The sequence below is a fragment of the Chinchilla lanigera genome, unplaced genomic scaffold, assembly GCF_000276665.1.
Source record: "Chinchilla lanigera isolate Chin_1 unplaced genomic scaffold, ChiLan1.0 scaffold00005, whole genome shotgun sequence".
Taxonomy (NCBI): domain Eukaryota; kingdom Metazoa; phylum Chordata; class Mammalia; order Rodentia; family Chinchillidae; genus Chinchilla; species Chinchilla lanigera.
The window spans coordinates 13,964,087-13,991,691 of NW_004955406.1; the positions used below are offsets into that span (position 1 = coordinate 13,964,087).

The following is a 27,605-nucleotide window of genomic DNA, read 5'->3' on the forward strand; positions in this document are numbered from 1 at the left end:
GCCTCACGGAGAGCGGGTGGAAGGACGAGATCAGCCGGATGGGTTTGGGTGCAAACGTGCATTGGATTTGTTTGCTTCCTTCTTTCAGAAAGCCTCACTCCGGCCGTTCGGGCTAGGAGATTTGAAACGCGAGACTGTCCCTGTTTTCCGGTTCTCTCCGCAGTCTTCCAGAAAGCGAGGAAAGACGGGAAGCGCGTGCGCTGGTGGCGGGCCCCGCCGCGACGCCGTGATCTTGGGCTCGCGCCAGGCGCCTCTGGGCGGGATCGTTCGCTTGTCACTTTCGCCGCAGCCTTGTTTAATAGAAGTGGGAGCTGGTGTATTGAAAGGCCCTAAAGCTGTCGGAGATGTCTCGTTTGTAGACACGTATACTCACGTGGAGCGGAGAAGGACTTAAATATTGGAGTAGAGAGAGGGAAGTAGAATTTTAAGGGATTTCTGTATTTCCGAAACTGAGCTTTGACCACTTTCCCAACGCCAGCAGCGACAGATTCGTGATTGTATCTCGCCGTTCTGGGCTTCAGTATGTACTTCTCTTCTTGGTTAAGTCAGCTGTGCAGGGCCTTATCCAGACCCATCGGAAGGACCTCCCAGCCCATCTGGGTTTCTCTCTGCAGAAACGTGGTGCTGAGTTCACAGAGGAAAATTCCAGGTGAAAACAGCGAAGATCTGCCACCTGTTCTCTACAGTCGTTTCCCCCCAGTGTTAACGGGATAGTCTTATGCATAGAAGAGATCACTCACTCTTTCCTTACAATGCAGTTTTTTCCTTGATTTTTTAACGAGATCACAAAAAGGTAACCACATAGATAGGATATTCTGCGTCTAGTTGATACAACTAATAGGCTAAAGAATCTTTTCACACCTTCATAGTTGTCCAGCGTACAAGTAGCTGTTGCACACGAGATTTGTGCTAAAATGAAAGTTATTTCTGTAATTCCTAAGATCATACTTCATTTGACAAAGAATGTATAATACTTAGAATTAGGCAAGTAGGATTTTAGATCAATGCAAGTGTAATGATCCAAAAAATTAATTTCCTTAACACAAGGCAAAATTTTAAATTCGCTTGGCGTTTGACACGTTTGTAGACCCATTTAATAGGGGATGAATCAAATTACATATCTGACTTATTTTATAAATTTGATCCATTGACCTGAAGCACCTAAGAGACTGTGATTTGAGAATCTATAATCTGCAAGTAGTATAATTTTAATCTTGCCTTTTAAACCTTTTTTCTTTTCTTTTTTAAGAATTCAGTAGCTTTGTTTCCCGGACCAACACATGTGGAGAATTGCGGCCTTCTCACTTGGGTCAAGAAGTCACCTTGTGCGGATGGATTCAATACCGAAGGTAAATTGAGACACACAGTTTAAGAATACCTGGTGGTTGTTTCCTTAAAGCCATTCTAAACCATCACTAATTTTTAACCAGTTAGAAGAGTAAGAAACCTTGCAGCTCTACTGAGACACAGAAATTACTAAATTTGCAGTTCTGTTATTGTTTTCAAAGATCTAAATAGTGTAAGACCTAATGACATTTTCTGTAATAATGGAGATTGATCCACCAGTGGAGTATCTGACCTTGGGTTTACTGAAGTTTGAAAAGTTCCTCTGACTAGTAACTAAGAATGGGTCAACATCCTGTAAACCTGATGTGAAACTCCAATAGCATGGGTGGAGAGAGCTTATTTTAGTCTAAGCTTAAGTAGAGAAGAGGCCTGCAAAGCATGAATACTGATTTCTGAAGGTCAGGCCCCATCTTTTTGTTGTTTATCTCTGTATTCCAGAATGTATCTGAATATTGCATTACCTTGAAGAGATGCAAAATGCATGGGTTGTGTGACCTTCCTAAAGCGTATGTCCCAAGTGGGTAGATAGATACTTTCCCTATAAGTTTGGTGACTTTGAGCCCAAAACCTGAGGGTGCTTTCTGTATTTTTTCCTGGCATTAAGGACAGTGTGAGAAATGTAGATTGAATGCTAAAATATGGAAATTTCTGGGGCCTTTTCATTATAGAGTTGTTAAATTCATAGCTGGAACCCTTACAGCAACTTTTGGGTTATAACTTTTTAATTCTTTTTAAGAAAAAGACCTATCTTTCTATCTCTATATTTCAAAAGTTACAAACAGATGTTTCTTTTTTTTTTGTTTTGCAGTACTGGGGACTGAGCCCCAGGCCTTGCACATGCTAGGCAAGAATTCTACCAGTGAGCTAGATCTCCAGCCCTTTTTAAAATTTTATTTTGAGACAGGATCACCCTAAATTGCCTAGGCTCGACTGAAACTTGCTATCCTCCTGCCTCAGCCTCCTGAGTAGCTGGAATTACAGCCCTGTGCCACTGCACCCAGGGATCAGATGTCTCTGATATCCTAAAAATACTACCTTTGGATTTTGTGAAAGTTTCCAAATTTAATAAAAAATTTTTATGAGGACTTAAGCCAACAAAAATTTTGTACATTTCTGTTTCAGTTTTTGTTAAGCATGGACTACCATGCCCAATCAAAATTGTTTTAAAAAAATTTTTAATCTGCTTTTTCATTAGTAAGCCATCCATAGATTAGTAAACCATATAAAAACCAATAAGAAATTGAAAAATGATTTATTTTTCATTAATAAGCAACATAATAGCGATTACATGAATGGCGCTAATGAAAGTGCATCCTTATTTGTAGAATAAAACATGAGAAATTGCCAGAAAGGGGTTTTTTTGTTTGTTGCTTATTGGTTTTGTCTGCTTAAATTTTGGGGTCAACACTCATAAGTAAAATGAACCAGAGGCACATGTGCAAACATTGCATTGTCTCCCCAGTGTGAGAAGCTGAAAGAGTAAGTAAGATCCAAAATGTACCACAGAGATTGTGAGGTGGGAAGAACCTTCAAAAGGAAAGGGAAACTGGCATGCGGGAATGGAGAAAAGAAGGGAAAAGCAAAAAAATGCATATGTAATATATATAAATTAAGATAGATATATTACTAATTTCTCTTAGTTCATTGAAAAGAAAGAGTCGTGCTAATATTGTTTAGACAGTTAAATGCCCATATCTTGTATTCTGAGTAACTAATTTAAAGATAATAATACGCAATGTGTTAACCATCGTTACCCTCCTATTACCATGTTTTGAATTTTTTTTTCTCTTTCAAATTTAAAAAAAATTGGGGGTCAAAGATTTTCTCCTAAAGTGTTCGTTCTTTCTTTATTAACAGGCAGAACATCTTCTTGGTCCTGCGAGATTGCCATGGACTTGTTCAAGTTGTCATTCCTCAGGATGAGGTAATCAGTTTCCTATCTTTTTTTTTTTTATTTTTTGTCTTTTTGAGGTGGGGTCTCGCTATGCAGTTCAGGCTGGACTTGAGCTCACTTTGTAGCCCAGGCTGGTCTCAAACTCGCAACGATCCTCCTGCCTCAGCCTCCCGAGTGCTGGGATCACAGGCATGGGCCACCACGCCCGGCTTCAGTTTCCTGTCATTACCTAAAAGCTGCTTTCATGCTATGGCGAGGGTGAGCTGAGTAGTTTGATAAGTATGCTTGAAGTTTTGAGTTTAGAGGTTTATCATTAATAAAAACTGAGTACTGCCGGGTATAGTGGCACACACCTCCCAGCACTTGGGAGGCTGAGGAAGAAGGATCGTTGTGAGTTCGAGACCAGTCTGGGCTACAAAATGAGCTCAAGGCCAGCCTGAACTGCATAGCGACACCCTGTCTCAAAAAAAAAATGCAACTGAGGGCTGGGGATATATCTAAGTGGTAGAGCACTTGCCTAGTGTGTGTAAAAGGTTAAAACAAAACAAAACTGAGAACTACTATAAGCAACATTTAAAACATAGCAAACTTTCCTGGCATCAAGGCAAGTAATTCCTGTAATCCCAGCACTTGGGAGGCTGAGGCAGGAGGATGGCTGCAAGTTCAAGGCCAACCTGAGCTACATACTGAGTTTAAGGCCAACTTGAATTAACATCGCAAGACCCTGTCTCAAAAAACTAAAAAAAACCAGGCATGGATTACACCTGTAATCCCAGCATTCAGAAGGCTGAGGCAGGAGGATTACCTCAAGTTTGAGCCAGCCTGGGCTATATAGTGAGTTACCCCCTCTCAAGAAAAAACCCCCAAAATGGCAAATTTTTTTTAAAAATGTGTGCAAGTCATATCATAGACAAGCTACTTTTATCTAATACATTTTACTTTAATATCTGAAAGGGGTATCTTTTACTTTAATATCTGAAAGGGGTACTATACCTGGGCATGGTGGCACGTGCCTGTAATCTTAGCACATGGGAGGCTGAGGCAGTAGAATCATGAGTTTAAGGCCAGCCTGGGTTACATCACAAGTTCAAAGCTGCCCAGGACTGCATAGCAAGATGCAGTCTCAAAAAAAAAAAAAAAGACTACAAAGAAAAGACCAGCAGGCTAGGGCTGTGGCTCAGAGTAGCTCCAGGCTCAATGCCCAGCACCACACACGCGCAAACTTAAGACTCAGTACAATTATGAGCCCAGGCGGTGAACGTAAAATTTACAAAAAATACACATCGATGGCTTGGAGACACAAGGAAGTCTTCCTGACCTCGCCCATACATAGAGAGATGTGAATTGGAGCCACCTGGAATTTTAGTTGGTTGTGGTTGCTGTCGTGGCACTGAGGATTGACCTTGAGCCCTAGTACCTGCTACCAGAGCATTCTCACTTTGTGCAGTTAGCGCCATTGGGTTTGACTGCCTCTGAGACGAACCCAGAGATCCTAAGGGAAGCACCAACTTTATGGCAGATCAGCTGTGAATATTAACATTTTCCTGCACCACAGGTTTACAGTTACATAAATGGTCTCCTTATGTTCACTTTTTGAAACTGTTTTCCAGTCAGCTGCCTCTGTGAAGAAGGTTTTATGTGAAGCCCCTCTGGAATCTGTGGTGCGCATTTCCGGGACAGTCATCTCCCGTCCTCCAGGACAAGAAAACCCAGTTGGTATTTTGGAAGCTGTGTGTGTGACTTTCACCTGTGTGCATTTGCAGTGTCCGTGTGCACACTCACGCGCGCCTAATCCCCCGCGGGATTAGGCACTAAGGCTCCAGAAATTCTCCGCATGAACCTCCAGACTCCAACACCTTCCTCACACACAGACCTTATGAATGTGCATGTAAGACATCTGTTGATGCTGCATGGCGGTATTTCAGTATCTGAAATACTCACACTTCAGATCAGCTTCAGATATGCATAAGAGTACCAAATCATGTCCGCTTATGCTTTTTACTATACACTGTAAGCACCTACACATTTTATGTAAGTATTACAACTGTGCGTTGTCCGCATGTCGTGATGAGTGATTTTTAAAGCACGTCTTTCTCTTTTTCTCTCTAAGAAAATGCCCACAGGAGCGATCGAAATCCAAGTTAAAACAGCGGAGCTTCTGAACTCCTGCAGGAAGCTGCCCTTTGAAATTAAAGACTTCGTGAAGGTGCCATCCTCTGTTATTAGTAAGAGAGAGTCTAGAAAATGTTGATGACCAGTGAAGTATTTTCGGAGATTTTTTTTTTTAAGTAGTTTACCTTCTACAAAATTAAACATTTTATTATGAAAGAATCATGAATTGTTCTGTTCTAAAATTGCTTGACAGGTTGGGTTGGTTTGCTTTGTTTTGTTTTGTTTTTTGAGATAGGGTCTCGCTGTGTAGTTCAGGCTGGCCTTGAACTCAGGGGTTTGAGTCCGGGGTCTTCACACGGAGCTACATCCCTGACCCCCCTTTTTTAAAAATTAATTAATTAATTATTTTTTTTGAGACAGGGTCTTGCCAAGTTGCCCTGTTGCCCAGGCTGGGCTTCCTCTTGCAGTCCCCCTGCCTGAGCCTCCCAAAGTAATAGGGCCACTGGTGTACACCACCATGCCTGGCTATAAATTATTCTCAGATAGTGATAGTTCATTCATCTGTTTCTCTAAACACCCTAGGCCAGTGATGGCGAACCTTTTAGAGCTTTCAGTGATACAAGCAGCCCGCTGTGGCACGCGTGCCAAAGGTTTGCCACCCCCTCCCCAGACTGCTCTTTTCCACACATTGAAACATGAGTATCTTGAAGGTGTTATGTTATTCAAGTTTTTTGTTGGTATTGTTTAACATTTTAAAAGGAAATTTGTATCTTGCTTGAAAATGGCTAGATGGCATAGGGGAATCCTGTACTTTTTAAGTATAAACTTCTTCTTTTTTTTTTTTTTTTTGGTACTAAGAATCGAACTCAGGACCTTGTGCTTGCCAGGGAGGCATTTGTGCCACTGTGCTATCTCCCCAGCCCAGTATAAGCTTCTAACAGTGATAAAATGTGTACTTAGAGCAACTCCTGACTTCTAACCATGCATGTAAATATAATTACTATAATTTAGGATGTGTTTCGTTATTTTTTCTTGGTTGTTTTTGTCTTTTTGAGACAAGGTCTCGCTATGCAATTCAGGCTGGCTTTGAGCTCACTTTGTAGCCCAGGCTGGTCTCAAACTTGCAATGATCCTCCTGCCTCAGCCTCCTGAGTGCTGGGATTACAGGCGTGCACCACCACTCCTGGCTGTTTTGTTTTTCAAACAGTCTTACTGTGTAGTTCAGGCTGGCTTTGAACTCATTAGGTAGCCAAAGCTGGGCTCAAACTCATAAACTCATGGCAGTTCTCCTGCCTCAGCCTCCCAAGTGCTAGGATTACATGAGTGTGCCACTATGCCCAGCTGATTTAGGATGTTCTTTATCAAAGTTTGACAGGTTAATGGAGCTAGACAGTACAGGGTACAAGCACCCAGATGATTTTCAGCTTTGTCACAGTTACAGACTTACGTACTGCATACTTTTCTTGTTATGCCAGGGATCAAGCCTAGGGCCTCATACATACTATGCCTATCCTTAAGTTCTCAGCACAAAGAGACATGCAGGATTTATAGCCTTGAGAATAAGCAGTCCTCGCTGTATTCTGCTTGCACAGCTCTGGAGAGTCTAAGTACCCTCTCTTCAGTCCTTACACTTACAGTCAGTGTCCCATTAGGTACTAAACTCATAGCTGTTTTTCACTTTGCCCTATCTCTTTATAATATCCCTGAAATCTTTACCTTTTTTGTTTTTCATGAGTCAACTATGGGCTTAAGAGATGAGTGTTAAGTAAATAAATAAATGTCAATCAGTGAAGGGTGATTTTAATACTAAGAAATGGTAAGAAAGTAAGCGAGCCAGGTGTGGTGGTACACATCTGTAATCCCAACATACTGGAGGCTGAGGCAGGAGGATTGCCAGGAGTTGAAGGCCAGCCTGGGCTACATAGTGAGTTCAAGGCCAGTCTGAACTACATAGTGAGACCCTGTCTCAAAAAAAAAGAAACAAAAACCGTAAAATCTGTGCCCATAGCAAGCTTCGAAGCAGCAGGGTGTACACAGATGCACACAGCACGCTGTGCTACTTGATGGTGGAAGCCAGTTTTTGATAATCACATTATGTACTAAAGATAGCACTTTTCTAATATTCAAAAAATATTTCAACATAAGTATTTTTTAATTTGTTTAGAAAACAGAGGCTCTGCGTTTGCAGTATCGGTACCTGGACTTGCGGAGTGTCCAAATGCAGCACAACCTGCGCGTCAGGTCCCAGATGGTCATGAAGATGCGGGAGTATCTTTGCAATCTGCACGGTACGGGGAAGCCTGGACGTCTTTGGAGCTTTTTGGATCTCTTCTGTTTTATTCAGTTTCATTGTATCCTTTTCTTCACGTCATTGGGCCAGATGATGCCAGAAATCTAGAATTCATTCAGTGTGGTGGGATAGTGTTTGAAGAAACATTAATTGAGTGTTTTGTCCTAGAGCTAATTTAATAAATAGTTCCTTACTGGGTCCCAAGCACATCCTTTTAAAGATGAGAACACCTGTTACATTGCTTAGTGTAGTATCGCCTCATTCAGTTTATTTTCACGGTGCTCTACCACTGAACCCGCACCCTAGCCCTTCTTGATTCTTTATTAAGCTTAGATGTCATTGCTTGAAAACTCAGAAATAAGTCGGGTGTGGTGGCGCACGCCTGTAACCACAACACGTGGAAGGCTGAGGCATGAGGATCGATGTGAGTTCGAGACCAGCCTGGGCTACAAAGTGAGCTCAAGGTCAGGCTGAACTGCATAGCGAGACCCTGTCTCAAAAAGACAAAAAAAGAAAGAAAGAAAGAAAACTCAGAAATAGCCTGTGAATTAAACTAAACCCTTGATCTGTCCTGGATTTTTTCCTTGTCTGCTTATGTTATTTTCAGTACACAGGCAGAACATTTTGAACATGAACAGTTGTATACACCAGAATCCATCGACTATTTGGAATTATTTCATATCGGAAGTATCAGGCTTATGAACAGGACAGGATTTTAGGGAAAATTTCACCTGTCTTGTTGGATTTGTAGAAACCAACATCACTAGGCTTGGTAGCTCATTTGAAAATACCAATAAGAGGGAGCCTCTGATTTATTGAACTATACAATAGATATCATATTTCAAATTCTAAAATTCTATGTATTGAAGTCTCATGTTTTCCTCTTTCCAGGGTTTGTGGATGTAGAAACCCCAACATTATTTAAGAGGACCCCAGGGGTATGTATATTACTTAAATCATTCTGCTAATAATATCCTATTAGTTATAAAAATGGACCACTTTGCTTTTATATTCACTTGGTCCACTTTTTAAATTTTATTTTTTTTATTTATTTATTTTTGCTTTTTTTCCGGTACTGGGAATCAAACTGACGACCTGCGCTTGCCAGGCAGGGCGCTGTGCCGCTGAGCTAAATCCCCAGCCCCTAATTTTTATTTTATTTTATTTTATTTTATTTTATTTACTGCCTCAGGATAGTCATACTAACTAGGTTTCCCCATGAAATGAGAAAATTATGTGGGTCGGCATTTAGAACTCTTTTATTCCCTGAGTTTTCTTCCCCTTGAGGTTTATAAATGCAAATTATTAATAAATTGTTTCTTTAAAACAAAACCCGCATTCATTAACAACTGACATCTCTAATTATGTGTAAATAGATACGTACTTGGCCTTCTCCATCTTTTCTGTGCTGGGAGCAGCTCTCCTGCCATAGGCCTGTAACTCCCAAAAATATCTGCCTACTGCAAGTTCATCTGCGCTCACGTCTTGGTCAGGAGCACCTCTCACCTCTGAGCCAGCCGGTGACGGGTGGAGCCTCAGTGGCACTTGTCCCTCGCTCTAGCTTCCACATCCGTGCCACTGCCCTTTCAAAGGACGTTGGCCCAGCAGCCAGGTTCGCTGGAGCCGAGCCCACCGTGGTGGGGTTGGCTGGCTTTGGGGCTGCGATTAAGAGCCTCTTCTTTGCCTGTGTCAAGAACCCTCCTCCAGAGCAGTAGTTCTTCCCCTGTGCCGCTCTGGGCTTCACGCGCCCCCAGCACGGGGCTCTCGGCCGATTGGCGGCCTGTCTCCGCCTCTTCGTCATGAAGGTGCTCTCTCCACTTCCCATAGATTCTCAGGTCTGATCCGCCCTCTGCGTTCCTTTCCCTTACCAGCCCACGAAGCCTGGAGAAAGCAGCTAACTCAGATGGGCACAAGGAAGGTAGATAATGTATGAGTAAGAGAAAAATGCTGACATTTCTAAACATCAGTGTCATCTATTCAATCTATAGACTTATAAAACTACAATTTAATTTAGAAAAGCAGTTAGGAATTACTTAGGATGTAATGCACAGAATTTGTTCAGCTAGTAACTGAATTGGGAATTCATTTCAACAAGCAGATGTTTAATAACCACTGTGTAGAAACAGTTTTGAAAGCACACCCGCCCACACACACCGAGGTACCGGGGATTGAACCGACAGCCTTCACACTAAGCTGTATTCCTAACCCTTTTTTATTTTGAGACAGTCTCACAAGGTCACTAAATTGCCCATGTCGGGCCTGAATTTGTGATCCTCCTGCTTCCGCCTCCCAGAGTGCTGGGATTACAGGCATGTACCACCACGCCCGGCTGTGCAAGCCTTCTTAGAGACTGAAAGATGAGCAAGAAGTCATCTCTGCCATTCTGAGAACTTTACTCTTTAGTTTCATCAGTGAGCTGAAGTATCATCTTCCACCGGGCAGTTAGACTTTTTTTGTTGTTGTTATTGTTTTTTGGTACTGAAGACTAAACCCAGGACCTTTGCGCTGTGCTATATCCCAGGCTTATTTGTATTTTTTATTTTGAGACATTCTTGCTAAGTGACTAAGTTACCCAGACTGGATTCAAACTTGCTATCCTCCTGCCTCAGCTTTCCAAAGTTCTGGGATTACAGGCATGTGCCACCTGCCCAACTGTGTTGTTTTTAATAATATCTCTCTTCTCCCTCTTTAAAAGGGCGCCAAAGAGTTTTTAGTACCATCCAGGGAACCCGGGAAGTTTTATTCTCTCCCTCAGAGTCCTCAACAGTTTAAGCAGCTTCTGATGATTGGCGGTTTAGACAGGTGAGTTGTTTTTTTTTTAAAAATGCTATTAGTTGTCAGAAAAGGAAAAGAAAAAACAACTCAGGAAATTGTCAGAGCTCTTAAGAGACGTTTAGAAAATTTATGTGAGTTCGGAGAATAAATAGTCCCTGGAAGTTTATAGTAGTCATTCAGACAAGATTTACTCTGCGGCCACCCTGTAGAAAGCTCTGTGCTAGTGGGCGTGGCAGGAGGTTTTTTTTAAGGAGTTAAGGAGATTAGTAGGGCAGAGTAGGAGAATGAATAAACCTAACTGTGAAATAGAAATAGAAATGCCTTAAAATTTTGCAAATTAGGTATTGTTTAAAATCACAGTGTTTATTGTAAAGTGGGAGGAAACTTGAAAGAGAAACTGGTTTAGGAGAATGAGAAAAAAGGATGAAGGGAAAAGCAAAAGTAAAAAAATATGTATATATGTACATATTAAAAAATAGTTAAGATAGGTATGCTGCTGATTTCTCTCAGTGCACCGAAAAGAGGTTTGTGCTAACATTGTCTGGACAATTAAATACTGATATCTCATATTCTGAACAACTAATTCAAAGATAACAATGCACAATGTGGCAATGTACTGACTATTGTTACCTCCTATCATGTTGTCCTGGGATTTTGTTCTTATGTTTGTGTTTATTGTAGGTGTTTTTTCTTTCTTTTTCTTTTCTTTTTTTTTTTTTTCTGGTCTTTTTGAGACAGGGTCTCGCTATGCAGTTCAGGCTGGCCTTGAGCTCACTTTGTAGCTCAGGCTGGCCTAGAACTCACAATGATCCTCCTGCCTCAGCCTCCCAAGTGCTGGGATTACAGGCGTGCGTCACCACACTTGGCTGTTTTTTTTTCTTTAAAATAAGAAAAAAATGAAATAAAATAAAATCGCAATGTTTGACAGAATATTATAGAAAGTCTTTTGAGCTAGACCTTCAGTGACAGAGCTGCATTTCAGTAGGTGAAGGTGAGGGCTGGAATCACACAGCACAGAAAAGCTCAAGTGTATTCATATAGGAAGTAAATACTTCAGTTTTCCTGAAGAAAAAAGAGTATCTGGCCGGGCATGGTGATACACACTGTAATCCCAGCACTCAGGAGGCTGAGGCAGGAGGATTGCTGCAAGTTCGAGGGCAGCCTGGGCTACAAAGTGAGCTCAAGGCCAGCCTACATAGTGAAACTGCTTCAAAAGGAAAAAAAAAAAGAGTGTAAAGAAGTATGGACTGATCTGCATGCCTGTCTAACATAGGAACATCTCAAGGTACCTGAATATATTTTGAAAATAATATATAGAATAGCATTTTTTCATTGGTCAGCTGTGTATCTCATTAAAACATTATTTTAAAATAAAGATTCTAAGCAGGAATGGTGGCACACACCTATAATTCCATTACTCTGGGAGGTTAAACAGGAGGATCGAAAGTTCAAGGTCTGGGGCTCCAGTACTAAGTTCAAGGCCGGCTTGAAACACAGTGAGACACTGTCTCAAAAAAAAAATAAAAATCAAACAATCAAAACATTTCTCACGTCTTTCAGATGTCATTATTAAATTTATTTGATTGCTTGCATTGCCATGAACTTTTGGGGGGAAGTGTATGTGTCTTCCTAGAATCATGACTTACTTGATACTATTTTTCCATTGTAGATATTTTCAGGTTGCCCGATGTTACCGAGATGAGGGTTCGAGACCTGATAGGCAGCCTGAGTTTACTCAGGTACTAAGTTATACTTACTTGCTTCTTACAAACTCAGGCCTCCTACAGCCAAGTATTTCAAGACGAGAGCTCTACTTTCATATAGCTTCCTGTGCATCACATTTTACCCATCAGATACTTAATTCCACTAACTTACATTTGAGGCACTCATTCAACTTACGATCCATTTCGTATGTCCTTTTTGTAAAGAGTGTGGTCATCCATGCCAGAGAGCTCTACCGTGTTATGTCATAAGATCGTCTTTAAAGCAAATCTGTTATACATTAGGGGCTAGGAACTCTGTACCTTGATGTGTAATCTACTTACCTAATCTGCAGGCTTACCAAAGCCACTACGACTTGGTTTCTATTTGATAATGTGAGGAAATACAAAAATCATAAACTTGGGAACTGGATAGACCAGGGATCACATGTAGCGTTACTGCTCACTAATTGCAGATAGCAAGCAAGTTACTTAGTCTCTCTGAGCCTTAAACCATGAGCTACAGTACTGATTTATGGAAGCCATTAGTACAGTGCAGTTGTACAGTATGCATAGCCTTTGTACATATCGTTTGTATGCAGAATCCTGTGGTAGCTTGAAATCAGTGAAATATATATATGGTGACTGTTCAAGCTAGCTTCCGTATGTTATTTTGGTTTCAGATTGACATAGAGATGTCTTTTGTAGACAAGACTGGGATCCAGAGTTTAACTGAGGGTTTGCTCCAGTATTCCTGGCCCAGTGACAAAGATCCTGTGGTGATTCCTTTTCCTTCCATGACTTTTGCTGAAGCGCTGGCCACGTATGGAACTGATAAACCCGACACTCGCTTCGAGATGAAGGTACTGGTTTCACTTTCCCAGTGCCCTGTTCCCATACGGTTCTACAGCCCGTTGTCACCTTTGTTGTTACCGAGCTATGGCAAGAGAGAGTATGCGTCCAGTGTGTTCTGAGACCCATTTCCAAGACCAAGACTCTTGCTGTAAAGTTTTTATTGCAGTACTTATCAGTTATTAATTGTATGGAAAACTTTTCAATCTTTTTAAGCCCAAATGGTACCTGGGAGGCAAATGATTAAGAGTTCTAAGCGGGGCCGGGGATATAGCTCAGTGGCATAAGCGCCTGCCTGGCAAGCGCAAGGTCCTGAGTTTGATTCCTGGTACCAAAAAAAACCAGCTCTGAGTGGCTGTGAACCATTCATAGGCAACCTGCTTCCGGGTCGGGGTTTCGTATATAGCAGAGCAGCCCTCTCACTGTGATCTATTGAAAGTCAGCGCTTGACACAAGGTTTTATTTTTTTAAAATGTAGATGGCATATTTTAATTTTTTAAGTTTAAAAAAGAGAGTATTACCCAGGCATGGTTGCACACTCCTGTAATCCCAGCACTTGGGAGGCGGAGGCAGGAGGATTGCCGTGAGTTCAAGGCCAGCCCTGGCTACCTAGTATGTTCAGGCCAGGCTGAGACATAGCGAGACCCGTCTCAAAAAAGAAAAAAGGATGAACAAAATAAAAGAACAATAATACTGTTAATTTAAAAATGATGTAAAAAATAAATTTTTAAAAGTTCAAACATGTAAACACATTTATTCAGATTATTAATATTTGTAAGTATTATAAGTATACCAAGTGTGTATAGAGTTTGATACCAGCATCCTCTTATTTGTTCCAAAAGAGCATTCTCCCTTGATCTGTGTGATGCTGGTGACATCTCTGAAATCAGTTCTCACTTAAATTGTTAAGACAGGACCTCACTGGCGTGGAACTGGCTCTGTAGTCCATGCTATTCTCTAACTCACAGTCCTCCTGCCTCAGCTTCCCAAACACTGCACTGCAAGTTATTAAGAAATTGAATTCAGTGCCAGTTTGGTGGCGTGCACTTGTAGTTCTAGCCACTAAGGGTGCTGAGTCAAAGGCCCAGAACTTGAGGACTAGCTTGAGTGAGACACTATCTTAAAAAAAAAAAAATGGAATTCTACATGGGCTATGAATAGTCAGTGTTGAGAGCTTACAATTGAAGAAAAGTAACATACACAAAGTCATAACCATATCCTGTATTATAAATACCAAGTCAAGCTGAGGCTGGTGGCACATGCCACCAGCACTCAGGAGGCTGAGGCAAGGGGATCACCACGGGTTTGAGGCCAGCCTGGGCTACATAATGAGTTCAAAGTCAGCCTGAACTACACAGCAAGACAATGTCTCAAAAAAAAAAAAAAAAAAAGCCAAAAAAATTTCCAGCTGTGGTGGTACACACCTGTAACCCCAGCACTCAGGAGGCTAAGGCCAGAGAATCACCACAAGTTCAAGCCACCCTGAACTACATAGTGAGACCCTGTTTCAAAACACCAAAAAAAAGCTGGGTGTGGTGGCGCACACCTGTAATCCCAGCACTCAGGAGGCTGAGACAGGAGGATCATTGCGAGTTCGAGACCAGCCTGGGCTACAAAGTCAGCTCAAGGCCAGCCTGAACTGCATAGTGAGACCCTGTCTTAAAAACACCAAAAAAAAAAAAAAACCACGAAAAAAGGAAAAACAAAAACGCTATAAATACCAACCTAGCTGTTCCTTGTTTCTTCATTGGTCACATGGAGTAGTAGTTCTTTTTTTTTCTTTCTTTCTTGACCGTACTAGAGGTTAAATTTAGGGCCTTCATACTAAATACATCCTTAGCCCTTTTTTTAATTTTCTGTTTTGAAACAGGATCTCACTAAGGTGCTAAATTGCCCGGGCTAGGCTAGAACTTTCAATCCTGCCTTGGCCTTTCAGGATTCTGGAATTACAGGCCTGGCCACTTGCCCTCAAAATAGTCATCCTTAAATCAGGCAACTTGGGTTAGATTCTGACTCTGCCCACCCGTGTTCTTTTGGGCAACTTATTTCCTTCTCTGCTTCAATTCCCTTTTTTCCTATATATATATATACTTTAGTAGTGCATGTCAATTTTATAAAATGCTGGGTTTCACTGAGGCATTTTCATGCAGGAGTATACCATATTTTGATTATATCCCTCCTCCCATTAATCTCCCTTATATCTCTCTCCCTCCTTAGTTCCTTCTTTTATGAAGTGGAGACAATAAAAATTGAGCATGGATGGTGTCATACACCTGTGATTCCAGCTAACTAGGAGGCTGAGGCAGAAGGATCACCAAGTCCAGCCTGAGCAATTTAGCAAGACCCTGTCCCAAATGAAATTTTAAAAGGCCTGAGGATGTAGAGTGGTAAAGCCTGGGTTCAATCCCCACTACAAAAAAAAAAGAAAAATGAATAATGAAATGAATGTATATAAAAGACTTTTGAACCTAAGATTAACCCTCTATGGATGCCCCTATAAATTTTAACTTATCAAGATATAGTCCCGTCATTAAAATCTTGTTGCCAAGCATAGTGGTACACATACGTGGTCCAGCACTCAGGAAGCTAATACAGGAGGCTCACAGCAAATTCAAGGCCATCTTGGACTACATAGTGAGACCTTGTCTCAGTAAATCAAAAAAGCCGGGGATGGTGGCACACAGCTTAATCCTAGCACTTGAGAGGCCGAGGCAGGAGGATCATCACAAGTTTGAGGCCAGCCTGGGCTATAATAGTGTGTTTAAGGCCAGTCTGAACTACATAGGAAAACTTCGTCTCAGAAAACAAAAACAAACAAAAAATAATCTTGTTGGTACAGTGGTTTGAGATAAAAATGACTTTCTGTTTCATTAGCCCTTTTTGTTACCTATTTTCCAGATTACAGATATCAGTGATGTGTTCAGAAACACAAAGAGTGAATTTCTCCAGAACGCACTTCGTGAGCCCCAAGGAACCGTGAAAGCCATATGTGTCCGCGAAGGAGCAGTAAGTGAAGCACAGTTCTGCTTTTTTCTAGAATACATGTTTTGGAAGTAAATATGTTCAATACAGGCGCATATGCACTTGAGAAAGAGTACTTCTCTATAAAGAAATGAATTGGGTTTGTTTTTTTTTATAGAGAGTCCAACAATGTCCCTAAAATTATAAGAAGAGAACAATAAAACATTTTGAAGACAAGTTTACATTTAAGATCTGGGGCTCAAGTTCCAGGCCAGCCTGGGCTACAAAGTGAGCTCAAGGCCAGCCTGAACTGCATAGCGAGACCCTGTCTCAAAACGACAAAAAAAAAAAAAAAAAAAAAAAGATCTGGTGCTTTATATTTTATTCCCTCTTTTAAACTATGGTATACTGAATAGGCATGGTAGCACACACCTGTAATCTCAGCACTCGGGAGGCTGAGGCAGGAGGATCAGCATGAGTTCGAGGCCAGCCTAGGCTACATAGTGAGTTCAAGGCCACCCCAAACTACACAACAAGTCCCTGCCTCAAAAAAAAAAAAAAAAAAAACCAACAACAACAACAACTATGCTATAGCAGGGACAGTTTTGCTAGGGGTATTTTATGGAAAAGAAATAGTATGCACTATTCCTGTCCGGCCTCCATTTGCCCAAAGGCTGCAAGCCCCCTTATCAGCCCAGCATAGCTCTTGCGTGTGAACTTCCGGCCAGGCCAAGCTGCCTGTCATTACCTGTCACATTTCAAGTTTGTCTGCTCTTCTCCAAGTAGATGTAAGAATTACGTGTGGTGATTGTACACCTGTCATTCCAGCTACATGGGAGGCTGAATCAGGAGGATCATAAGTTCAGGCCTGGCCCAATAGGGACCCTATCTCAAAAACTAAAAAGGGATGGGGGTGTAACTCAGAGAAGAGACTCTGGATGCAATTCCCAGTACAACAGAAACAAAAACAACAAAAAGGAATTACAGGGATACATAGCATTTATTCACTTTTGTAGCCCTCATATACTTGGTTAAATGCTTCATGAGTATAATTGTTAACCATAGTGTCTCACTTAGAAAGACTTGGAGATAAATTGGAAAATGTAAGAGAAGAAGAATTTTAAGAAACGTGAAGGCATGGTGGTGTATACCTACAACTCCAGCACTTTTGAGACGCTGGTGCAAGAGGATCTTAAATTTGAGCTCAGCCTGGGTGATTTAGCAATTTAGTGAGACTGTATGTCAAAAAACAAAACAAGCTGGGTGTGGTGGCACATGCCTATAATACCAGCACTTGGGACACTGAGGCAGGAGGATTGCCATGAGTTTGAGGCCAGACTGATCTGAATAAGTAAGTTCAAGGCCAACCTGAACTACATAGCAAAACCCTGTCTCAAAAAAAAAAAAAAAAAAGATAGCCCTGAAATAATCAAACTGAATTTTTTTGGGGTGGGGGGTGGTTTCCAGTACCGGGAATCAAACTCATGACCTTGCTCTTGCCAGGCAGGCGCTGTGCCGCTGAGCTAAACCCCCAGCCCCCAAAGTCTGAATTCTTTTATAGCTCTGAAAATTGTTTTTATCTTTCACAATTCAGTTAGATTCATTTTGAGTATTTGTTCTGCATATTACAGAACTATTTCCATTGAGACCTGCATAATTAGAGAAATGAAATCCTACAACAAGCTTGAAAAATTTGTTAACAGTAGAAATTAAATATTTGTTAAATCCCACTATAGTGCTAGAAAGACAAAATGTATTTGTATCCCATTTGTTACCATGAATGTGTTGGTGAAGCTGAGTGTCCCACTAATGAGTTTACTTTGATTTTCCTTCCGCAGAAGTACTTAAAAAGGAAGGATATTGAGTCCATTAGAAAATGTGCAACTGACCATTTTAATCAGGTAAGGAGTTAATGCAGATTCTTTTCTTTAGGGAATTCTGTATTTTAACTAATAATTGCTTGAGCTCTTAATGTTGAAGGTCTTATCTGAGATCACTCTTTTGTTTCCTTCTATTTATTATTAAAGTTAATCTCGCCCCTCAGTGCAGTATTACTCGAAAACTTCCGAGGAGGTGAATGCTTCATTATTAGAATATGGAAGGTCAACACTAGCCTTTATAGTAAATAAGGGTATTTAGTCCCATTAGGGAGATAAATAGAGCCCACATGCTCAGGGTATAACAGCAGCATGCCAGGTGTGAACAAAGACTGGTATTCGTTGTTCTCTGTGCCCTTTTTCAAATTGTGAATACGCCCTTGACAGGCACATGTTACGTTCTTAGCTTCTGGGATTAAAACGGGCAGAGCAAGACTGGGGAAACTCACACTGTCACTGGAAGACTACATTACCTGGCCATTTCAGGGTCAGTGACTTTAAAAAGCCTTGTGCGGGCTGGGGAGATAGCTCAGTGGCATAGCACCTGCCTGGCAAGCGCAAGGTCCTGAGTTTGATTCCCAGTACCAAAAAAAAAAAAAGACTCGTGCTGTTTGAGTCAGTAATTTTCTATGATATGCTTAAGGAAAGGACCCTAGATTTAAGGAGAACTTATGCTTATCGTAGTATCATTTATAACAGGAATAGAATGAAACCATATAGGAGAGATTAAATGTTATGGTATAATCAAAGAAATCAATATTAAAATTCCTTTGGAAATTTTTTGTTTCCTAAGAGTATTACTGTAGGAAAAAATGTTTATGTTGTAATGACTTGTAAGAAAAGGATAGTGTTACATACACGTAAAAATGTTACCTTTGATATTGAAAAAGCACTACTTACCTTGATCACCACCATATTCCAAGCTTTACACCTCAACCTCTGAGAATTATGAAGGGATTTTTCAATAAGAGAGAAAGACTGTGACAGTGGTCCCCGAAGTGGGTCAAGGCAAAAGAGAAAAGGCACTATGAAAAGCTCTTCATAAAGTGAAAGAGCTGCACTTGAGAGGCTGAGGCAGGAGGATCACCTCTAGTTCAAGGCCAGCCTGGGCTGTGCAGTGATTTCAGGACCAACCTGAACTACACAGCAAGACCCTCTCAAAAAAAAAAGTGAAAAAGCTTTCTTTTCTCTTTTTGTCCTGTGGAAATAGTATTTCTTTTATGAAATGATGGTAATAGTATTTTAAGTTTTATATCATTCCTTGATAAAAGTAAAAATTGGCAGCTTTGTGTTTCCCAGTTTGTTTGTTTTTTCTCAATACTAGAAATTGAGCCCACGACACTCACCCACTGACACTGAGCTGCCTCTCCACCCCTTGTTTAAAATTTATTATTTGGAGACAGTCTCACTAAGTTGCCCAAACTGGGCTTGAACTTCTGGTCCTCCTGCCTCAGCCTCTTGAGTAGCTGGGGTTAGAGGTGTACACCACTGCACCTGGCTCCCGCAGCGCTTCCCATTGTCTTACTCTTGTTTTATTGATAAACTACCTGTTTTGAGTCCTTTGTAAAGATTCAAGTCCTTTTTTTTTTAATCCTTAACTATCTCTTTTCTTTAGGTTTCTTTTTTTATGTTCATCTTTGATTTTTTTTTAATTGCTGCAGATTTTGTTCAGTGTGTGGTAATTGTTGGTTGTCTGTGCATATTCAAGTCATTTTTGGGCTAGCGATGTAGTTCAGTATCGAATGCCTGCCTAGCTTGTGCAAGGCCTTGCATTTGAAATGCAGCACTATAAAAATAAAAATAAAAAATAAGAGAAAAGGGGAAAAAAATTAAGGGGAGGGAGAGAAGAGAGAAAGAGGCTGGTTGAAGATGCGGGGGCTTTGTAAATGGCTGGGCCTGGTTTGGGATGAGCGCGAGGCTGCTGGCGTGCAGAGGTCGCATCTACTGATGGTACTCCCGACCCTTTCTTCTGCTGTTTTTCTTCACTGTGGCGAGCTTACTTCTTTAAATTCCTTTCATGTCATGTTGAAGGGCTTCAGCGAGCAAGCAGAAATAACCTCATGTACATTCTGTTCTAGAAACAAGAAATGTGTGCACCACGGGAAAATAAATTCACTTTTTACAAAGTGTGAACAAGTCTTTTTCTTTCTCCCCCGCCGCCCCTGCCCGGTACCGGGAATCGAACTCATGACCTTGTGCTTGCCAGGCAGGCGCTGTGCCGCTGAGCTAAATCCCCAGCCCTCTTTTTATTTCTCATAGGAAGTCTTACCTGTATTCCTGAAAGCCGGCAGTAACTGGAATTCAGCCGTTGCCAAGTTCATAGTGGAGGAGCATAGACTGGAATTAACCCGGATCATGGAGCTGCGGGAGGACGACGTGGTCTTGCTGGCTGCTGGCGAGCACGAGAAAGCAGTAAGGAAAATAAGCCATGCATAGCGCGGCGGGGCGGCAGGGCAAATGCTGCCTTGCCGCTCCCACACATATGGACATATTTTAAATGGACTGCTAATTTTGTAAAGTGGAATTGCTTTGAGTAAGTTGTTGTATAAATATCTTTCAGGACTTTGTAACGTGCTGTGTGAAAACTGCAGTCTGATTGAGGCCTGCGCAGGCCCCAGCCCGTCTGTGCTTTGGGGTTGCTATCTGCCTCATAAAGCAAATGGAGCTTTTTCCTTCTGGGAGGACAGAGTCATCGTCTTCTCTGAAAAAACCTTCCTACATAGTTGGCTTTGGCATGTGACAGGCATAGAAGGGCAGGGACGGAGGCCTCATAAGTGTAAGGTTTTCGTTTGAGGTCAGGAGCTATGATAGTGATGGCTCCAGTTTTATGACATAGAAGTGGATTACTTAACAAGAATAAAAAAGTACAACCCTACTCCAAAATAGTAATACTAATAGTAGTAATCCTGGGGTGCAGTGAGATGTCAGATACATAGTGCGTACTGTGGAGCTATGTTAATGCGGTCGCCGCGAGGCAAGCCTCGTACAGTGCTGTGTGATGAAGGACCAGACACTGAGCATGCTGATGTGGTATGAACTGAGGCAGATTGGTGCCCGTGAAGCTATTGGGAACCTTTCTCTGCACAGCTAAGGAATCGGTAGGAAACAGTAGAGAATTTTCAGGCCATATACCGAAAATCCATGGGCTTAAATAATCTTATTGGTTTATAACTGTATGAAAACGGAGAAAAGCTGGGCACAGTGGCATACACCTGTAATCCCAGCACTCTGGGAGGCTGAAACAGGAGGATCACAAATTCAAGCCCAGCCTGGGCAATTTAGCAAGACCCTGTCCCAAGATACAAAATATAAGCTGGGTGTGCTGGCACATCCCTGTAATCTCAGCACTCAGGAGGCGGAGGTAGGAGGATTGCCATGAGTTCGAGGCCAGCCTGGACTACACAGTGAGTTCAAGGTCAGCCTGAACTACATAACAAAACCCTGTCTAAAAAAAAAAAAAAAAACTAAAAAAACAGGAAAAAATATAAAGGGTTAGGGATATACCTCATTACAAAGGCCCTTCAATTCCCAGTATGACCAAGAAAAAAAGTATAATAAATGAATATTAATGCATATTGAAATAGGGAAAACAAAATCTTAGCATGCCCTGCATGAGCCTACCAGATTGAAAATTCCTTCCTACACTTTTTTTTTTTTTTTTTTTTTGTCTTTTTGAGACAGGGACTCACTATGCAGTTCAGGCTGGCCTTGAGCTGACTTTGTAGCCCAGGCTGGTCTCGAACTCTCAATGATCCTCCTGCCTCAGCCTCCTCAGTGCTGGGATTTCCTCCCTACACTTGAAAGGACAGTCCTCCAGAATTTTCTTTACTTACTTTCTTATCTTTCCTCATAATTTGATACCTTAAATGTTTACTACTAATAGTAGCTACTATATTTTTGTCTGACTTCAAAGTTATATGAAGGGAATAATTCTATAGGGATATTTTTATTACCTGGCAAATGTGATTTGACAAGATTTTTTTAGATGGATACCTATCTATTTGTCGTTGTTCACTTAAAATGCATTAAGGGTTAGTGGTCTGACTTATACAACCATCAAACATATTTACATTCTCAAGGTTTTGCAGATAGAGCAAATTTGGTAGTTACAAACCTTTGTACATAATGACATCCTATAGATGTGAAGGGTCAGTTCAGACAGCTGGAGGGCTGCAGGGCTGAGAGACGGCGCTGGCCCGACGTGGCTGAGGGAGGACCCTTTGTCCAGGACAGCAGCAGCTGTAGGTGGCGAGTGCCACCACCCACTGGCTGCGGCACCATTCTTCAGATGTATGGGAGAATATAAATTCAGTTTTTCATTGATATACTCATACTGTTAAAGTCATGGTATTGCTGGGCCTGGTAGCGCACATCTGTAACCCTACCGCTCAGGAGGCCATGGCAGGAGGATCGTCTCACATTTGAGGCCAGCCTGGGCTTTGTAGTGAGTTCAAAGTCAGCCTGAACTACACAGCAAGACCCTGCCTAAAAAAAACCCAAAGTAATAATAATATTAACCTTTTAAAAATAAATAAAGTCATGGTATCTAACTAGCACTTTATCGAATTCATTCTTCTAATATATATGTATACTGTGTTTCCTCCAAAGGAAGTTTCAGAGTTCAGCTTCAAAGCTAAAAGTAATCTACTGTCCTTCCCTCCCCCTTGCAGTAGTAAAGATATTTAATTACAAGTTTTATTATTGACACCTTTCTTACAATAGAAGTTGAGATTTTATGCTGCAAATTAATCTAGTTATTAAACAGTCTCTTGGTATGAACCAAACATCCTGCCGTTCCTTTCTCAGGAAATACTGTTCTAATTCTTCCCGGCCTTCCTTAAAAGAAAGCAAGGTAGGAGCCAGAGTTACTTGGAACAACATTAACATTCTAAAAATGTCACAGTAAAGGTGCCATATATAGATATTTAAGTATAAGATAGAATGGGCCCCAAAGTGACAGTGTGTGCAGGTCTTCAGGGATGTGCGGCTTTTCCGAGTAGCACCAGCTGGCCTCAAACTCAAGATTCTGCCTCAGCCTCCCAAGTGCCGGGATCCCCGTGTTCTTGATCACTGTGTTACTAGGTGCCCACCTCGCAACTGCATTTCAGTCGCTCTCACCCCCATTACAGTCAGATCACCCTCAGATCTTTGTCTCCTGAGAGACAAAGAGTATCTCATCTGTGAGTTAGCAGATCTTTACTAGAGAGTAGTCTACTTCAGAATCCAGGTTATTTCTTTCTACTTTGTCAAGAAGCTAACTCAGTGTTTATGTCTTGTATTGGCAGTGCTCTTTGTTGGGGAAATTACGGCTGAAATGTGCTGACCTTCTGGAAGGGCGAGGAGTGGTGCTTCGTGACCCTGCCCAGTTCTCCTTCCTTTGGGTGGTGGATTTCCCACTCTTCTTTCCCAAGGAGGACAACCCCAAAGAACTGGAATCAGCCCACCACCCATTCACTGCTCCTCACCCCAGTGACAGTCACCTCCTCTACACTGAGCCTGAAAAGGTACCCTCTCTCTACTTCCAGATCAAAAGGAAATATGCAAATAGAGACAAAGAACTTCAGAGTTCACAATCTCTCTGTAGGATCCAGTTCTGGAAGCCTCAGAAGACATTGTGAGCCAGCTGTTAACATTGTATCTCTTAAATAGCTACAATATCTTCAACCTACAGCAGATACTGTAAGATACTCTGATTAGAAAATCAGAAATCTCTAACATAAAGACTCTGAATCTTCTAGGTTCGTAGCCAACACTATGACTTGGTTTTAAATGGCAATGAGATAGGAGGTGGTTCTATTCGAATCCACAATGCAGAGCTACAGCGTTACGTCCTGTCAACATTACTAAAGGTAACATTCATAGTCTCCTAATCTAGCCTTACTGTTTTACCCAAGTACTTGTCTTTTTTTTTTTTTTTTTTTTGTACCAGGAATCAAATTCAGTCACACAACCTGTGCTTGCCAGGCAGGTGCTTGTGCCATTGAGCTATGTCCTTGGCTTGTCCATTTTTTTAAACATTTTTATGAATGATTTGCTAGGTACAAAATAGTGTCAGCTTATCTCTACCTTCAGTGTAGAACTTGGAAAAGTAAGTGATGTCAATAGCTGCTTGTCAGTGCTTCCTATAGCAGGGATGCTTACATACCCTGTGTGCATTGATGCATTTAGTCTTCATAGCTACCTTATGAGATAACCTTATTTTGTTCATTTTAAATATGAGAAACTGAGGCAGATTATGTAGCTTGCCCAAAGTCACACAACACAAAAAGGAAGCAAGACCAGGAATTGAAGGGTGCCCTTATGCTAAGGGTCCTCATCTGCACTGATGGATAATGTGAGAGAAAGAGAGAGGTTTAAATGGATTTTTGTTTGTTTTTTGTTTGTTTTTTGAGACAGAGTCTCACTATGCAGTTCAGGCCTGTCTCCAACTCAGAGCATCTTCCTGTAATCCCAGCACTCGGGAGGCTGAGGCAGGAGAATCATTGCAAGTTCAGGGCCAGCCTGGGCTACAGAGTGAGCAGCCTGAACTGCTTAGCAAAACCCTGTCTCAAAAAGACAAAAATAAATAAATAAATAAAGGGATTTTTAATATCACTTAATGTACTTCAAGTGGGGTGATATTTTTGTGATAGGGAGTGGGGTAGTCAGGACTTTAGAGTTGTATTCAGTTGTTAACCTCAGAATTTGCAGTTCATTATAAAAGTTTTTTTATGGTCCTAAGAAACCATTTTGTGGCATTAACTAACGGGTGGGGTAGGATGGATGCCCTGACACACGAGAGCAAGTTTGGAGAACTCAGCAGCAGACCCTGTTTTAGCTTTGAAAGCGTCATGATGTCTGCAGCCTTTCTCGCACAGGGCAGAGCCTCCCGAGATCAGTTCCCGCCCGCCTTTCTGAGTATTTGCTTCGCCCAGATTTTCCGAAGAGTAAGAGTGCACTACTGTGCTGCTTCCCTGTGCATCAGGGGTGCTTGACACATCAGAATAGACTCACCTGGAAGGCAGTACAAAACAAAAACAAAAAAAGGAAAACAGATGCCTCGGCCCCATATCAGACCAACTAAATAAAAAGCTCCAAATGTGAGGCTTTGGCGTCTTGTCGGACACTCACCCACGGCTGCCCCGCAGTCTCGGGGAAAGAACCGTTTCCAGATGCCTTCCACGTTTCTGCATGTCCTCCCCACAGAAACTGCTCCTGCTCCTGGCCCCCCGCTTGTCCTACCTCCTGGCTGCGTCTACCCTGTTGTCTTTTACTATCATTCTTTTCCTTTGGTCCCTGAGACAGGACAGTCCCCATTTCTTAGCCTGCCTTTTGAGCCCACACCTCCGCCTCCTGCGCTAGTCTTACTCTGCTCATATTTTCAGTACAGTAAGAGCTGCGTTTCCTGGGCACCTGGCCCTTTTCTACATGTTGGGAGCATCTGTGCCTTGTGTTCCTCCCTTGGTAAACTGTAAACCTCTTGAGGCAGTATTTTTACACTTGCCCAGTGAGTTATTGCTGTTAGTCAAGTAATTTTAAGATATGTTTTAACTCAACTTCGTTTTCCTTTAGCACCTATGTCTAGTATGTGGCACTTAAGTCCCTTTGGTATATATTTAAAGAGTATCTTTGAATTTCAGGAAGATGTGACATTGCTCTCCCATCTGCTCCAGGCTTTAGATCATGGGGCACCCCCTCATGGAGGAATTGCTTTAGGTAAGCAGTTTGTCTTTCTATAAAACTAAATTTCATTCCACAGCCTTGTCTCAAATTTGGGCTCCCAGCTTATTTACAGTGGGAATGAGGAAGTTGAACCTTAAGTTCTATGAGAATTCAAGTTTTAGTTTTCTTGGTAAACTATTTATTTTTACTGGTACTGGGGATTGAACACAGGGACTCAGAAATATATTTTTAAATTATTTTACCATTATTAAAATATTAACTGAAAGCTGGGTATGGTGGCACATACGTGTAATTGCAACACTCAGGAGGCAGAAGCGGGGTGGTTGCCACAAGTTTGAGGCCAGCCAGCGCTACAAAATGAGACCCTGTCTCAGAAAAACAAAACCAAAAAAATTAACTGAGCAGGGTATCATGGTGCACACCTGTGACCCCCGCACTGGGAGGCTGAGGCAAAAGGGTCACAAGTTTGAGGCTAGCCTGAGCTACATAGTGAGTTTAAGGCCAACCTGAACTATATAGCAAGACCCTGTCTTAAAAGAAAAACAAAAACCAGGGCCGGGGATATAGCTGAGTGGCATAAGCGCCTGCCTGGCAAGCACAAGGTCCTGAGATCAATTCCCGGTACCAAAAAAAAAAAAACTTAAGTCTTGAGCACTTTTCTAGAATGAGATAGAAAAGAATCTTTCAAAACAGGCAGAAGTTCTCTAAAAAGACAGAAAACTATGGTTGGCTATAATGTGTAAAAGGTTGTTATTTGTAAGTTCTCTGCAGAGCTGGGGGTGTAGCTCACTAGAACAGTGGGAGGCCCTATATTTGATCTTTAGTGCCATGAGGGAAGAAAAAAGTCTCTATGTTTTTTTTTATGGACAACTGAAATTCTCAACATGAGACTACTATACATTTCTCATCAGTGACCTTTGTGTTTTACTCACAGGGTTGGACAGACTGATGTGCCTTGTCACTGGAGCTCCAAGTATCAGAGATGTCATTGCGTTCCCCAAATCCTTCCGGGGACATGATCTTATGAGCAATGCCCCAGATTCTGTCCCTGCTGAGGAACTGAAGCCCTATCATATCCAAGTCTCCTGGCCAACAGACTCAGAAGCAGAAAATTCTTTGAATCATTCACACCATCCAGAAAGTTGAGCTTGAGTTTTGTCCTCTTTGCTTTGCCAGTGCTAGAATCAGGTTCAGATCTGCCATCAATCTGACAATCAAGTCTTTAGATGGAAGTAATCCAGGCAATATTTTTCACAGTTAAAAAAAAGAAGATACCTGGTTTTGATTTGAGGGCTTTTATTAATTATTGGTTGAGTTTTTTGAAGTTCCTTTTTACTTGGAGATTGTAAAAGATAGCTCTTTACTAGACTAATGTAGTGGCTTAATGTTTTCTAATCATGTATTCCATACCCAGATTATTCACATAAGACAGAAAATCAAATCATGAAGGAAAACGCTTGCTTCCGTAGAGAGCTGATGGAGGGAATGTTGTGGTTCATCCAGCCTCGAGAGACTGATAAATTAAGCTTTATGGTGACAGTTCAACTATGAACACAATGTAGTAATAACAATGCAGGAAACAGTGCTGAAGTAAGTCACAAAAATCTTATGCAGTGTTTCACTTTAAGAAAATCACATGAACCTCAGTGAGCCTCCCTTCCTACTTATATAAAATGTAAACAGTACTTTCTGTGGCTACCTGTTAGGGCTCTTGCCAGAATCAGAGGAGATACTTAGCGAAAATAACGTAAATGAAAATACTTTGAAAAACTGAATCGCGGTTGGAGATGTTAGCTCAGTGGTAGATCACTTGCCTGCCATGAAAGGCCGTGGGTTCCATCCCCAGCAGCACACACGTACATACATACATACACACACACACACACAAAGCGTTACACAAATTCAACATTATCCATATGTAAACAGATAAAAGATATCTATATATTTTCTAGTTGCAGAGAACACAAATTCAATGTTAACCATAAACAGATTCAAGGATGTCTATATTATATAGTTGAAGAGGAAACAAGCCTGTAACCATAACTACCTAAGAGGCTAAACAAGGAGGATTGCAAGTTCAAGCCCAGCCTGGACAACTTAATGAGATCCCATCGCAAAAAATAAATAAATAAATA

At 41.5% G+C, this 27,605-nt stretch overlaps 1 protein-coding gene across 1 annotated transcript; it reads left to right on the top strand.

The window, feature by feature from the left end:
- Dars2 (aspartyl-tRNA synthetase 2, mitochondrial) lies at nucleotides 1–27,605 on the top strand. The gene is made up of 17 exons (XM_005374874.2): nucleotides 1–649; nucleotides 1,250–1,349; nucleotides 3,205–3,271; nucleotides 4,852–4,953; nucleotides 5,352–5,447; nucleotides 7,518–7,641; nucleotides 8,535–8,581; nucleotides 10,339–10,445; nucleotides 12,088–12,157; nucleotides 12,802–12,981; nucleotides 15,869–15,976; nucleotides 17,770–17,832; nucleotides 20,068–20,220; nucleotides 23,094–23,312; nucleotides 23,547–23,657; nucleotides 25,428–25,503; nucleotides 26,405–27,605. The coding sequence occupies exons 1-17, from the start codon at nucleotides 523–525 to the stop codon at nucleotides 26,614–26,616; spliced, it is 1,962 nt and encodes a 653-aa protein (XP_005374931.1). The 5' UTR covers nucleotides 1–522; the 3' UTR covers nucleotides 26,617–27,605.

Excerpts from the sequence above, each read along its gene's own strand:
- Dars2 (XM_005374874.2), top strand. The coding sequence starts at position 523 with ATGTACTTCTCTTCTTGGTTAAGTCAGCTGTGCAGGGCCTTATCCAGA. Across the intron at positions 8,582-10,338 it reads TATTTAAGAGGACCCCAGGG|GGCGCCAAAGAGTTTTTAGT; the intron begins GTATGTATATTA and ends CCTCTTTAAAAG. Across the intron at positions 25,504-26,404 it reads TCATGGAGGAATTGCTTTAG|GGTTGGACAGACTGATGTGC; the intron begins GTAAGCAGTTTG and ends TTTTACTCACAG.